This window comes from Amborella trichopoda, chromosome 8, assembly GCF_054954075.1.
Source record: "Amborella trichopoda isolate Santa Cruz 75 chromosome 8, AtrichopodaSantaCruz75HAP2 v2.0, whole genome shotgun sequence".
NCBI classification, from domain to species: Eukaryota; Viridiplantae; Streptophyta; class Magnoliopsida; order Amborellales; family Amborellaceae; genus Amborella; species Amborella trichopoda.
In genome coordinates, this window is record NC_142343.1 from 26,892,649 (window position 1) to 26,908,435 (window position 15,787).

Here is a 15,787-nt window from a genome sequence, read left to right on the forward strand (position 1 = left end):
AGATATTTCTCTCGCAAATAAATTTTATTATAAAATCGCTCATAATGGAAGTCTAAAAACTTAGTATGGACCATAAAACATTTTGTTAAGCATAGAAATAAAATCATGACTTCCAAGTTATTGAAATAAATTTCGTTGCAGAAAACAATACTTGCGCACCCTTCAATAAATAGACCATATCTTCAAACCATAAGGAAATTCTTGATGAAAATATTTTTGTTTGAAAGTAGACTCGATTTAAAGAGTTATAGTAAAATTTTAACTAGAAATAAAGTTATGATTGGTGGGAAAAATCATGGAACTCAATTGATAGTTCCTGGATTTTGCAGGGTCAAAACTAACACCCTTCATTGATGAGTATATAACTCTTAATTCCCATAGGATCTCCTACTGAAATTTTGTAGGTAGATCATACTCTCAAAGAAACACAATATCACTGAAGTATACAATAGAAAAATGGATCATTATCTTCTTTATATGACTGCTCCAAAATAGCCCTGAATACTCATTCTGTAGGATGTTTTTTTTGGTGTTTGAATAATCCAATAATTCTTTATCGTGGGTTTATTGCGTGACCACAAAGGTCATTAGCTTTCTTACATCTCATTTTCAAGCTTGATCTATCCTCAATAAATAGAAAAAAAAACTAATGGTATCAAGTATCAATAGCTCTGATATCAATAAAATAAAAACTAATGCGATCTTGCCGAGGGATATATATATATATATATATTCTTTTCACCCATTTTCTTTTCTTTTGGCAAAGATCACTTACAAGTAGTCTTATTACAATAACTCTTGCTTCAAAGAAAATAAAACTAACAAATTCAATATCTTAAAAAAAAACTTGATGCCATTAAACAATTTTTTTTTAAACAAAAAAAATATCCACAATTCTTATGCATGAGAATATAATTAAATATGACAAGAAGCAAAAAGAGCGTGCCGAAGATTACCTCAACCGGGCTTATTACACCCCACACTAAGTCACCACCATCCAATGGCACAGGATCAACGATCAGCCTTCAATATCAACCGAGAAAGCAAGTTTAGGCCAAACCCTCTAATGAAATTATAAGCTCCCTTATCATAAATCTCAAACCCTTAGGTGAATCCCCTTAGCAACTTAGTTTGAGGCTCTTTTACACCAGAACCCTATAGTCTAAAAGCCCAAATGAGAGATGAGAGATCATGAGAGGGTTGAGAGAACCACTATGAGAGATACATCAAAGATGAGAGAGTAGGGTGTGCCCCTTTGGACCGCTTGAAGGAGAGAGATAAACTTTGTTAAGAGAGAGAGATATATTCTAAGTGGGGCGTGCCCCTTTTGTTGGATATGAGAGAGAGAGAGAGAGAGAGAGATGAGAATTAGGTGTAAGAGATAAAGTGTAGAGATTTTGGGTAGACAATCTATTTTTATAGGCTTTGAATGATATTAGGGTTTCTTAAGGTTTTTTTTGACTTGCCTCTTCTTGTGAGATTAAATATGGACTATTGATCTTAAGTGACTTGTGGGGTAAGAGATTTGAACCATACATTTCATAAATAAGCCATTAACATTATGGAAGGTGCTAGAACTTTTATCTCCTATTTCTAAATTATTTTTCCATCAATAGAAATTAAATAAAATAATCTTATTCATAATAGAGTACTTATCAAAACTGTGCACAAAGCCTTCTTATGCTTTTCAAAAATCCTTTGAAAGCGTCATCAAGGCAAAATCTTTCCAAAACACTTCAAATCTTTCTCTTCAAGCCAAAACTTGATCTAACACAAGGAAAGTTTCATTAAGGTGGGGTGTGCCACTCTAGGTGGTACTTCATGGGCCCCACCCACATGCAATGGTGGGCCCATTAACATATTGGGCCTCCCATGCAATATTAAAATTATTAAAATTAATTATATGATTTTTATAAATCCATAAAATCAAATTAAATATTTAAATCAATCTAAAATCAATATATCTATTTTTATAAATCCAAATTTAATAAATAAAATATCTAGAGATCTAAAACAAATTCAAAAAATAATTCTAAAAATCATATATCATTAAAAAAAATTCAAATAATAATTCTAAAAATCATATATCATTAAAACAAATATAATAAATTTATTAGATGAAAAAATGATCTATATGGTCTAGGAAATAAATAAATAAACATTGGGGTACTCCACCTTCAATGGTGGACTAAGGTCCATACTTGCCTTATCAAACCGACCCATTATTTTCCATGACCCACAATCCATGCAGGGGCTCATTAGTAAGTCACCAAAGTCTGATCAATAAACCAATGGGTCGTAATCCCAGTTTGTAGATTTAAGTTCTCCAAGGTCACGTAGATCTGATGCGACCACAGCTCTTAAGACGCATAGGGGTATCTCTCGCACATGCATAAACTTCACCCTAAAAGGTGGTTCGTTTTCCCGAAACGGCTATCATTATGCATTCCGTGTGATGGCTCGCGGATGATGCTTTGGCCCCCGTCTCTAAAGGCCACCATCACACACAAGGGTCACATTGACCCTCTGCTCACTCAGTTGGGCGTTCTCTGACCTCATCAAGGGATGACCTATTAGAACCCTTATCATATAGTTTTCTATACCCAGGTAACATATGTTTTTCCTAATCGACTGGCCTAGCTCGTCAATCTTAATCTGGTATCAGCAAATATCGTTTGCTTAGTATGGTCAACGAGGGATCACACTCTCACTGAGTTCTTGTTCCACTATATCATTTCATTTTACAAAAACTCATAAAGCATTTAATGACTACACATACCCAACACGAATTAACAAAACCCTCCTCCTTTAGTCGAACTTGGGATCCGCATGACCAGCTTGGAGCCGCAAAGTTATGTCCGCGATAATGAACCATGAACCCTAAATAGTGCATTTATGGTCGAAGGCCAACACAACTAAATCTCTTTCCCTTTGTGGTTGGTTTGATCACGTAAAACAAATAGCACTCCAAATCCCTCTCTCACACTAAGCATATTAATTATGAAAAAGGAAAATGAATCTCCCACATCCTTTCCCCACACTAAGGTTAATCGGGGGGAGATGATAGGGAAGTGGAGAAGATTTGTTTCCAGAGAACCTATTTCGTTAGAAGATAATTGTCCAAAATAATGTAAAAATGGAAATGAGGGGAAGATTTTTTCTCCAATTTCGGTATCATTCACTGAAATTCATTCAAGAGGCCTCATTCTAAAATTTATCCTGGAAATTAGTTTTCTAGGACCCAAACGGGCCTTATGATGTCTATTTCTCCGAGATTTTTGCTAACAAGATTTGTTTGCTATTTTTCCATCTCTCTGTTTTTCTTTTTCTTTTAAAAAACAAACATATTATATACACCCACCTTATCATGTCTAGAAATCTCCAAATTTCAGGAATCCATATATGCAATATAAAGACCAAATCTACATGTTCCATGCCAGTTTGTCACCTTGAAAGATCGGTCATTATTTAACAAATTTCTTTCCACTATACTTCGATATACCACCATTTGACAAAAACATGAGAAACATAGTACAGCAGACAAGATGCCTGGAACTAAACATACAAAAAGTAGAATGTTATACAATCAAATCAATTGGGCCTCTCTCATTCTAGTTGCTTGGTTTGAAAAAGTCATGGACAATCGAATGACCCGCGCACCTGAAGATGTGGATGCATCAATGCACTTGTGCAGATCAGCATCACAGCTCAGTAAAACCCAGTTGCCTTTGTCATTGTCAAAGTACTTGATACCAAAAGCGCCCACCTCCATTTTGAATCTCTTTGAAACCTCTCTATGCAAATCAAAAATGCCTGACCCAGACGAAAGCCTGAATCTTATTACCATATCATCCTGGTATGATGTCTTTATTGTCACCCATTCAAGCCCATGGGGCAGCTCACTCAAGTCCTTGCAGCTAACTGATCTAGCAATCTGCATATGTTCAGATTTCGGCCTCTCCGTGCAAAACCTTTTCTTGTATTCCAGAGCAAAAGAAGGATCACTAGATTGGGGACTAAAACTTGACAAGCAAAACTCAGATGTCATAGGCCGCTCCATGCTCTCATCACGTGGGGCAATAATGTCCCTCTGCCCCGGAATGGCATCAGAGAAATAGCAGTTGTACTTTGATAGCTTATCAATGATGGGCTCACTGTCTGAATCAAGGCACTTAGCTTCCATTGCTATGGGTCTCGTGCAATGGGTTGTGGTAAAAGTCTTATGATCTGATGGAGCTGGCCATGATATAGAAGAGTTTGTAAATGAAGTTACAGTGAATGGACCATCTATGCCCCGAACAGATTCAATCTCTCCTTGAAGCTTCCTCAAGGAATTATTGACCTTGTTAATCTTGCGAGACGGCCATCTCCTGATCCCATGTTGCCTACATATGCGCTTCAGAGTTGTTGGGCAAACTGGAAATGCAGAACATAAGCATAATCAGGGAAAAAAATGAATTCTTTTATTCAAAATGGATATTTTCCAAGTCACTTTACAGGACGACAACCACAAAAGTGACAACCAAGAAGAAATATAGTAAAACACACACTGCAACACACATATACGCTTGAATTTCCAGGAATATGGCATAATTAACCCAATAAAATAGATTATTAAAGTTCTCTCTCTCTCTCTCTCTCTCTCTCTCTCTCTCTCTCTCTCTTTGCACATAAAAAGCTTAAAATATTATATTGCAAATAAGCTTGCAACAAACTCATGGTTCAATATTACACTTAGAATTTGGAAAATTTTATACAAATCAAAATTCATCCTTAAAAGAATAAATAACCAAAAAAGTCTTTACAATACTGCACAAAACATGTAATGCATCACTTAATCCAGTCTAAGTATACAGAAAAAATCTAGTATGAGATTTTTGTGAGCTTTTGTGTACTAAAACTTAGTGCTACTGGAGTACTTGAGCTCTTTACAAAACTAATCTGGTACATACTAAAACAGAAAAAAGACAAAGAACCCAAATGGATTGTGTATTAAGTCGATGAATACATTATTGGAGGAAATATCATGCGCTTAATATAAGGTGCACACATGCTTTTATGTCGATTTGTTGGAGATGTGTTACCACTTCAACGCCATTCCATGGGTCTGTAAGTCTTAACAGGTGAAAATATTAAAATACAAGTTAAATAACACTAGTTGCATTCAACTTAATGACAAACCCATGCTGTGTTAGAAATTGTTTTTATCTGCAATGCAAATAAAAGCTCTTCAAACCCATTCATTCTCATTTTCTATAGTAGGGTAAATATGCAAATGGAACCTGCAACCAGATGGGAAAGGAAGGACACCATACCACACATGAAAAACACATTTTTGACCAAATTCAAATGCGCATCAATGAATCAACCAAATTAGGTATTGGCAATGGTAATCACTGAATCATTTCATTCAATCTAATCATGCTTGGTTCCCTAAAATATGCATATGTATGTGGGGGCAATTAGCTAAGATTTAAAGATGGCAAACTATTTACAAACTTAAAAGATGACAAATAACTTAGATCGAAGATGACAATAAAATACAGGTAAAAAATCATTAAGGCAGTCAAATCATCTAACATTAGGATGATTACTTCATATGTTACGTTTCACGTAGGTATCTTTTTAAAAAATATGTCCAAAAATGACCAAATTCTCCCTATTCAGAACTGAGAGCTCTAATCAGCTAGGGGAATTTTAGTAATTTGACCCAAGTGTCTTGAGCCAAATGACAGCAATACCCTAGGTTATTCAAGGTTAGCAATATGGAAAAAGAGCTCACAATGAAAAAAGTGAGTTTCATATTACTATCCTTGAACAATAAGGGTTTTATTATCATTTGATTTGGGCCACTAAAGTGGGCCAAATTACCAAAAACCCCTTTACAATCTTGAATAAGGCGATTTGGTCATCCTTTAATATATTTTTTGAGGATGTACCCGAGTAAAATGAAACTTAAAAAGTAATCAAAAGTTAAATGAGATGATTTGAACACCTCAATTATTTTGTAGGGAAGTTTGACCATTTAAGTGGTACTTTCTCATGAAATTAACAAGTTCATAGTTCTCTTCTCACCACCAACGCTCTTAGCAGCATCTTTAAGGCTTCCAGCAAAGTATTGTTGAAGAACCACCATGCTAACAGATTTTTCTAGCTTTCCTCGCCCTCTTTCAAGTCCTCTCCTTCCAAATTTGATTTCTCCAACAGAATTAACTTCACACCTTTTGGCTTCTATATCTGACAACTTTACATTGTAATTCATAGTATCCTGTCGCAGTAAATCTCGATGTCCACTAGTTTCATGCAAAGTGCTCTTGCAAGACCTTTCCTGCTCTTGGTACATTTCATGATGTCCTTGACAATTTTTATGGCTGCCTGGTATGTTACCACCGTTTTCCACATTTCGGCATATTTCAATCATTTGGACAGATTTTTCATCATGAACTTCTTTACTAAGAACCAAAAATGAGTTCTGACAACACTGTTTGATGGTGGCTAACATAGACACCAAAAGTTTGCGTTGCTCTGCCTTTCCTTTACAATTTAAGGGCAAGAAAATCTCCAAAACATAATCACCACTGCCAGCATACAAGCTCTGTAAATGTAGAGCAAGAGAACCTGATAAGCCAAACATATATGCATAATGCACTAGAGGATATTCAGTTTTGCTAAAAGAACAAATGTTGTCGCAAAAACATGGTCCCTTGGATGTAAATGCTCCACCCACTATGCCCTCGCTACCTTTCAAATGGTGTTCGGAACAAGCATCTCTGAAACCCCACACATGAGCTTCATTGACACAAAATGCAGCATTATTTGCTGACATACAAACTTTTCTATCACCAATTTTCAAACAACTATCGTTATCCTTCATGACAGCCACATAATTTTTAACATCGCAATAATAGCATGGAACCCAAGTCTGAGCTAGTGGTATATTATGGATATCACAAACTGAAATCAATATCTTCCTGATTTCGGCAAGAGCTGCCCGGTGACCGTCATTAGATATCTGTCAAAATATAAATGAAGACAATTACATCTGAAGAACTTACCCAAAGAAAATCTTAATCCATATTTCAAGAGCAACGACTACTGACCTGTACATTTGGATGATCCACGATCTCAGGGACTTTGAAATTCACAGCCTGCAATCTCACAAATATTTTCATTTAAACTACATTCACCCTATTAAAAGGGGCACATTATATCTATGGAATATTAGTTTTAGTTTTTCTTTTTTGTGAATGTTAACCTTGGGACACCGCTAGGAATGGAACTCTTGACGTAATGTGGCAACCTGACCACCCAAGTCAAAAGGCCACTCCTAGTATCAAGCATATTATTAAGAATGCATTTCTAGAGTTATTTCCCATGAATTCAGATGCAAAGCAGTAAAAATAAATATCCCCAACATTCTATTCTCAACTTTCCTATTTCTTAGTAACCTGAAATTCTTTCTGCATGGGATATTATAGAGTCATAGATGGTTTAGAAAATCTCAACCCCTGGTCAACATGAATCACCTCTTTGAACAATTAGCAAAAATTAGAAACACTTGAAATTTCCAACATAGATACTTTAAATACAAATCCAAGAAAAGCTGCTGCAGTAATGAAAATCCTTGTACACAAAATCAGAAAAACACTTCCAATTTGTCCACATCAGAAATGCACATGCAGTATATCAAGAGACTACTAACAAATGTTTGCCCAACCACTAAGAAGATAGAGGGCCCAAAGTACTAATCCAATAGAAATGCCACCTGCTCTTTCCCATGTAACTTTAATGACCTACAACCTAATTCTGGTGCTTTCTTTTTCCCGAGCAATTTACTAATTTTAAGGAAGAGAAAGGAGAAAATGCAATGTTCAAAGGAGTCAACCAAACTACTATGGTGGCCCAGCCATCCCCTCATTGGTAACACCTATACAACTTGAAATATCAACCACATGTCTACAGAGGTCCTTTATAGAATGCAATAGCAATTATAAAATTGCATTTACTCCCTAAGGAGTATGTTGTCCTCTCTAAACATAACATTGAGCAAGTAACCATGAACTAACAGGCTATGAATGCAGGAAAACTGTAAAACCCCAAACAATAGAGTACAACAGTAGGACTTAGCTTTGCCCTGGCAAGATTATTGTCTTAGGCTCCCACTCAAATTCCCAGAAAGGTTCTACTAATTGGTGAACTCCAAAGCTTTCTTTTCATACTCAAGTCGAACCATGGGAGGGACCAGTTCAAACGAGGTATCGTCTAGGAAGAGAGCCCTCTATCACGTCCAGCTAACGCAACCCCGATTGTTCCAAACTGGTTTAGAGACCATACATTGAGACCATATTCTCCCTTGGTACCTCAACCAGACTTTTCTCTCAAATCTCTTGAAGCAAGGCTCTGTGAAAATACGGTATCCCCACATCATCCAAATCAAAGCTTAAAGCACACACATGAAGATCACTTTAGGTCCCGACTAAGGAAGGAAAAAGATAGCACCATCTCATGAAATGAGTCCGGAGGGATCGAACGAACATGAGACTACTTCAATCTCGTATGTTAGTTACAATAAGAAAGTGGTTCTTGAACATTCCTTTCCTCCATACACAGGATATGAAATATTAAGAATGATAAAAACATAGTAGTGCAAATTATAAACATTTTCCTTGCATATCTATATCCTAATAAACAAAGCCGTAAACTCCAAAAAGAGCTTCCATCCTCCATGTCCTTCAGATATTTGTCATTATCATCATGCTAAATTAGTCCTGAAGTAAGGTAGAAAGACCTTTGACATCACATTCCCCATGAGAATTGATTCCCCCTACCAACTCTCTTAACATAGACACATTGGTAGCATGATGAGCATCCCGCTGCTCCATATAAGATTAGGTGACGTCCTAGTCCATGCCTCTTCAGTGGCTGCAACCACATTCAGCCCCCAATAGAAAAAACAATTGGACCCTTATATCGATAACCAACAGAAAGAAAAGAATACAAAAAGCGATGCACATTACACCACCAATTCTACCAAAATCTGCGTCTCCTATCAAGCATATCCTCTTTAAACTGAATCAATTTCTACAGTTATTTGTTCTTAGGTTCCCTGCCTCATTGTTTGAGAACATTAACAAAATTGTCTTGAATAAGGTATTAAAACTATTTACATTTTGCTGCAGTTTATACAAAATTGCTCATAGAAGTGGTGGAAAGGATGAAGGGAGGGATGCACATATAACAAAATCCCTATACAAAATTAAGAGGAAAGAATAGCTAATCAGCCTGGGAGCTGACGCAGCAGTCTTTGGTGGGGGGGGGGGGGTGTCTAGATGGTAGTGGAGTAAGGAGAGGGGCTCTAGGAAAGATGGGCTCAGCTACAGACCACCGAGTGAGGCTAAAGCACAACCAACCGAGAACCTGATGCACCTAATTCTGATAATATGTCTACCTTGAATTAGTCTCTCTCCACATATGTTTAAAGAGATATTCGACAAGCCGACGAAAGCTAGGATTTAGTCAAGTAGTGGTTGTAGTTGCCAGGGGGTTGAATTCCCTCTTGAGACCCAAGAAATTATGTTTGAGCACCATCCTCCACTAATACAGAGGACCCCCAGCTGTTATGAAACAGTTTCAAGACATCCAAAAAGGCTGGAACCTTAGCAGTGGCAGAATTTTCAATCCCAATAAGACCTGAGAATGTAAGCAATACGTAGGATGAGCTATGTCTATATAGTCCTCCTATCCCTGCAGGCCCAGGGTTGCCGAGTGAGCATCCATCAAAATTTAACTTGATGATGCCCGGCACTCAAGGGAACCAGTAGCTAGATGGCTGATTGTGCATCGGCTTTGAAATCAATATTGCATTCCAATTTAACATAAAATCCTTTGTAGATAAGAAGTAGAATTGCTTTTCACTCCTTGCCCAATAAATTACTTTTAGCCACTATGTGATCAAACACGTTCTCCACTCAAGCCATTCGGTTATCAAAAATGTGACCGTACATTCTAAACAAATACACCAGATTGTAGCCAGGAGCATTACCCACCAAATGAAGGGGTCTGAGGACTTTAGTTCCCTGACATACCATAACATTCAAGATATAAATTTTCTTGTCAGCATCTACCTCAGACATGTATGCCAAGCTAGTTTTGAGAACTTCCGCAGAGAATTTGAGCATAATGCCTTTTGTCATGAACATCTACTCGATGTTCAAATGAAAATTAGAAAACTGGTTTTCATGTCAATGAATTAGTGGTCACTGGAGCAGATATTACTTAATTTCAAGGCTCGAAAATGTATGTCCATTCTCATGCAATCATAAAGATAACAGGTCTTATATATAGCAATATTTGGTTCATATGGAAAAAGTTGATTGAATAAAGTGTATGATGAACTTAGAAATGTTAACCAGGAGTAGAAACAACTGAAACATTTAAAGACATCATGATTAAAAAGATCAAAGTCGCTTTGCCAGAGATATTATTTACTAGATTTGCCACGCATCACAGCACATAAAATGATTCAAACGGAGGCCAACATAATAAATATCCATTGCTGCTAGAATGTCCACAGGAATTGAAACTAATGGTGCCCTAGAGGAATGTAGTAAAAAAGAATACACCTCAAAATGTAGCAAAACAATAAATAATGATAAGAGCACAAACCTCAAGAGCTTTGCAGACTTTGTCAACTTCAGGTGCATAGCTGATCTTCTGTAATGTCGTTATGAGCTCAACCACACCAATACAAGACTCACCAGAAGCTTCAAATATCGGCACAGCCAAAGAGCCACGGACATCATAGAGCAAGGCATGATTCAATCGTGGGTACTCCTTTCTACTATAAAACTGCACATTTGGAGTCCACTCTGGCCTTTTCTTCTGGAAAACTCGACCAGGGAGACCAAGGTTCCCTTCATCCTCTTTATCAGTCGAGAAAGCATAAGTAAGTGAAACAGTTCGGTATCGAAGAAGGCTCGTGCTCTGGTGATCGAGAGCAAAGGGTTGGCCAGAAGTGGTGAGAACAAACTTATCCCCATTTTTAATTGGCACCCACACCTGAACCAGCACATTGTGCTCAGCTGAATCTTTAAAATTGCGTATAGCCAACATCATTCGTTCCTTTAGAACACAAGACTCATTTGAATCAAAGAAGGGCTTCTCTCCACGATTCTCAAGTTTCACATCTATTTCATTGGCTTTATTTTGTCTCAAATTCTCAATTGGCTTTCCACTAATGGCATGAACCTTCATTAATCCTGGGCCTTGAATTATGTTTTCACCTGGTTCAGAAATATCAATGGGTGAAAACCCCGAATCAAAAAGTTGTGAGGAATCGGAAGAAACCCATTTATCCAATATTTCCTCCTCCAAATTGGAACTCTGAGGAAGCGAGAAGAGAGAAAAAACCTGATAATTTGATGATTGAGGTGTGAAGGTTGGAAAAGAAGCTTGGAAATCAGAAGCGTCTAAATCTAAAGAATAGTACCCACCAATCGAATCCATGAATTCGAAAAAATTGCAGCTTTCGGCCATAGTCTCTGCTGCTTCTCCTCCAGAACACAATAAAGAGGAAGAAGCCATCACCTCAACTCCATGCGTAAACCAAAATTCAGATGAGCAAACACACTAAATAGCCTCTACCCACAAAACAAAAGCATACAAAATACCCACCGAGAGAACTATTTTCTTCTTTACAAGAAGAACAAGGGTTGTTAGAGAACTAGTTTGGGGTAGAACCAAAGTTAATTGGTGATGATTCATTTCAAACCTGTCTACCCCAAACTTAATTGGTGATGATTCATTTCAAACCTGAAGAGAAAAGCAAACCAAAGAGCATTCAAAGAGAAAAACCTCCATTGTTGTAGTTACTGTTTTATCTGTACAGGGACAGCTTTATGAGCAAGGGGAAAGAAGCTTCAAGAGAAGCCAAGTTGATGAGGGGGGGTGACTATATTTTTGGGAGACAGTTTGGACCACACAAACCCTTGAGTAATTTGGGCAGTGATACACAGAGGACAGCAACTTATAATAACACAATTAAAACATAAATTATGCAGGTGAGACGAAGGTTGAAGCCATTGGTGAAATGTACCCCTCGTCTCGAGCTCTTAAAAAAAAGGATGCAATTTCTACGTGGCCAGTAAATATATTTTTTAAATATAATTTGATCTTAATTTTTAAAGAATATATAATCTTTAACATAAAGATTGTGAATATAAAAAATAAAATAAAACTAGAAGTAATAATTATATTAAAAAAATATTCAGACTTACCTATGCTTTATGCCTCTTGACCGCATATTGTAGAAATACGGTCCAACCCGCAATTTTCCTAAGGAAATTGTGAAACTGGGTAAGTGTTCGCCGCATCACGCATGAGCTGCTCTGCCTGTCTCGTCCATCATCCAGAGTGCTAAATGAAAATACAAACCAATCAAAGCTTGTTTCCCAAGGGGAAAGCAACTGTAATCTATGGACAGTTTACTATAAAAACAAATAAATATCTAAAGGAGCCCACACTCTTGCTCTTAAACCATGGACCTCCATTTGAAAACCTCTCTTTCGCAACTTTTTTTTTTGAAAATTTATCACAATATCCATAAAAAAAAAAAACTAATTATTTATCATTTTGCACATTTGTAACTATTTGAACTCATGATCCTATGTGTTTTCGTGTGTATTTTGAGATGAAACCTGGGCAAATTATTAAATACTTTATATCTCATGAGTATATGCTAAAGGAAAAAGTTGATATAAGGTTGCAACCTTATAATGTAGAAGTATGTTGTATCCAAAAAATTCCAATACAAAAGAGTGTTTCGAAGATAGAAAACCTTCCAATTTATCATGTAGATGTCAAAATATATCAATATAAAAATAAAAAAAAAGAGAATTTCAAATCCTAAAGATAGTGTATCTTGTAACAAGTTATCTGAACTATCTATTTTCAATATATTCAAGTGCTTATAGATCTACTTGATCTACATCATTTTTTAAATATTAAGTCCCATAATATCCATCACGAGGTTTCTGACTCTAGAACCACAGCTTCTTACAAAATTTAAAGGTACGCCTTACATGTACAATATAGGATTGATATTTTATGCAAAACTCACCCTTTTGATAAAGGTTGTGGTTTGTATAGGCATCAACCTTAAACAATCCAAGCAAGACACACCTATAAATTATGCTAAAAGATGTAGTATTGATGTTGGATAACTTTGTCATCGTCTAAAAAAATTTTCCATTTTTAATCATAAAATTTAAAGTTCTAAAAGTTATGCAGAGTGACTAAATCTATAGACACTAAAAAAATTGGGAAATAGACAGTCAGCACTATAAGATGTACTATTTTTTAGACTGAAGTCAATTTTTTTCTTATCCATATATCTCAAGATCAAAACAATCATTTGGAGGATTCTGCAATGCCAGGACAATCTATTTTGGTAGGTTTTTAAATATACATTATAAGGTTGACATCTCATGTAAACTGTTTTCTTTTATAAATTTCCTTTTTTGTAAGTGATATAAGATGTCAACTTTAAACAATTTAAGTATGGTGCACCTCCAAACTATATCAAAACATGCAATTTTGGTGATATAAAATCTCTATAATTACTTGAAAATCTATCTCCACCTTTAGTTATGAAATTTAAAGCTTCAAAAATAGTGCAGATTGAGTACATCTATAAATACTTAAAAATCTTAAAAATAAATACCTTTCATAATATGTTAGGATAGATTATTTAGGATTATATACCATGTGACCATTTTTTTTCGTTTGTGGAGGTCACAATTATGTTTAGCCATTGATATGAAATCTAATGTATTTAAGTGTATCATAACATTCGATAAAAATTTTTTTTGACTTTGTGCCCAATTAGTGACACTTCCCCAACCGTCCCAATTTGACATCCAACAGTCAATAATAATTGTGACCTTCTTATATTTAAAATATATGGTCTCATTGTGTACATTTCCATAATATTTTAGGGCTTAAAATCTTTTTTCTCTTTCATATTTATTCATATTGGGGACGAGATGATCAATTGAAGTACTTGTCAAAAAAAAAAAAAAAAAAAGATGATTAATTGAAGTGCCTTCTCTTATAGATTTTTTCGATGTGCCTTACTTTTATTTTGACAAGAAAAAAAAATAGCACTCCTTACTTCTATAGTTTAAAGATGATGTCTTATATAAACTTTTTCCGTAATTGGGTGGGATTAAGAAAAAAGCCTTACAATAATTTTCTTTCAAGAAATGACACTTATTGAGATTTCGTTTTTACCTTCGGCCCTTTTACGTTTTTTTTTTTTTTTGGCTCTCTTACTATATATAAAAGGGGTAAATAACAAGAGATATGAGAGGTGGCAAGAATGGAGTTGGGTTTCTAGAGAAAAAATGTGAATGGAAGCAAAAAAATATTGGATTTATAAAGAGAAAATATGAGATGAAGCAAAATTTTGGTTGGGATTCTAAAGAGAATGTGCTAGTGGATAAGAATAGTTGGGTGTTGAGAGAATGTAAGAGAAGAAATAATGAGTTGGGTTTTAGAGAGAGAATTTGAGATGGAAGAGCTTAAAAAGTTGGTTTTTAGAGAGAGAAGCAAAAAGGAGGGAAAAAACCACAATAAAAAATGTGCAGAAAAAAATGAGGCCTTTTGTTCTTAAAAGAGAAAAAATGAGGCTCTAGGAATTTGTTTTTAAAAGGCCCACGTCTATTTGTCCTTCTACAAAAAATAGGAGAGCCAAATTAAAAAAATAAATTTTTAATAAATTCAATGTCTTTAAAAATAAATTGGTAAGTTTTTGTCTTACAAAGCCCTATTTGTGTGGGTTAGGTGGTTGCTTTCCAAATAAATAAAGGGATACTATTGCACTACTTTTAATTTTTCAACAATTTAAAACTTTATCCTTTTGTAACATTTCTAACTGGTCATATATATTTTGATGGATATTTTAAAATTAAATTAAAAGACATAGGTAAAATATTTATTAGTCGATTTCTTATACGCATTTTGGTAAATTTCTCATGAATAAATAAATAGTTGTACTCTAAATATAAGTAAACAAAGGCTCCCTAGACCACTACTTATTGGGTATTTTCTAACCCAATATTTTTTTGATACTTAATATCCTTATTAGATAATATCTTTAGTAATAAAATCTTAATTCTTTTGTGGGCCTATTTTAGATAAGGGAAATGTTTATATATGGTTGCAATAGAATTACAGATGCACGTCAAAAATCTATCGAAAAGGTTGTTTTAATGTTGAAAAATCATCCATTTGATCATCTCGACATCTAGATGTATGAATATAAAAAAAAAACGTTTTTGAATCTAAAAAATAGTGCATCTAGCAACACATTATCTAGACCGTCCATTTTAAAGATTTTCATATGTTTATAGATCTTCTTGATTTTAACCATTTTTGGAGTTTAAAATTTTCTTATTAGATATGAAAATAGATTTTAACATAATACTAAGAATTTTTTATAACAAAATTACATGTTATGATAAAATTTAGAGGTACACCTCAATTGGATGTTGAAAGCTGCAACCTTATAAAAACTGCACCCTTTAGATAATCATTTAAAACTGGATTATAATTTTTAAGAAAGAAAAACACTATTGTTCATCAGTTTCATCGCTCCCCGACTAGTAGTGGAAGAAGCCAAGGTTGGTTGCTTCCTCCACCAAAAAAAACCCCTTTCTCTCTCTCTCTCTTGCTTGTGGCTGTCGTAATTAATCTCGAGATAAAAACGACTTCAAAATATAATGAAAAG

General features: G+C 35.2%; 1 protein-coding gene across 7 annotated transcripts; it reads right to left on the bottom strand.

Annotated features, from left to right (window-relative positions):
• Nucleotides 1-3,386: 3,386 nt before the first annotated feature.
• On the bottom strand, nucleotides 3,387-12,462 carry LOC18433119 (protein NLP3). 7 transcript variants are annotated; one of them, XM_088874610.1, is made up of 6 exons: nucleotides 12,276-12,462; nucleotides 11,493-11,591; nucleotides 10,666-11,282; nucleotides 7,101-7,148; nucleotides 6,076-7,012; nucleotides 3,387-4,416 (listed from the first exon to the last, which is right to left on the bottom strand). In XM_088874610.1, the coding sequence occupies exons 2-6, from the start codon at nucleotides 11,581-11,583 to the stop codon at nucleotides 3,587-3,589; spliced, it is 2,523 nt and encodes an 840-aa protein (XP_088730736.1). In that variant the 5' UTR covers nucleotides 11,584-11,591; nucleotides 12,276-12,462; the 3' UTR covers nucleotides 3,387-3,586. The 7 variants fall into 7 exon arrangements, with proteins under 7 accessions (XP_088730736.1, XP_088730738.1, XP_088730735.1 ...); XM_088874612.1 differs by having other exon boundaries at nucleotides 11,410-11,591; XM_088874609.1 differs by lacking the exon at nucleotides 12,276-12,462 and adding an exon at nucleotides 11,854-11,998.
• Nucleotides 12,463-15,787: the final 3,325 nt, after the last annotated feature.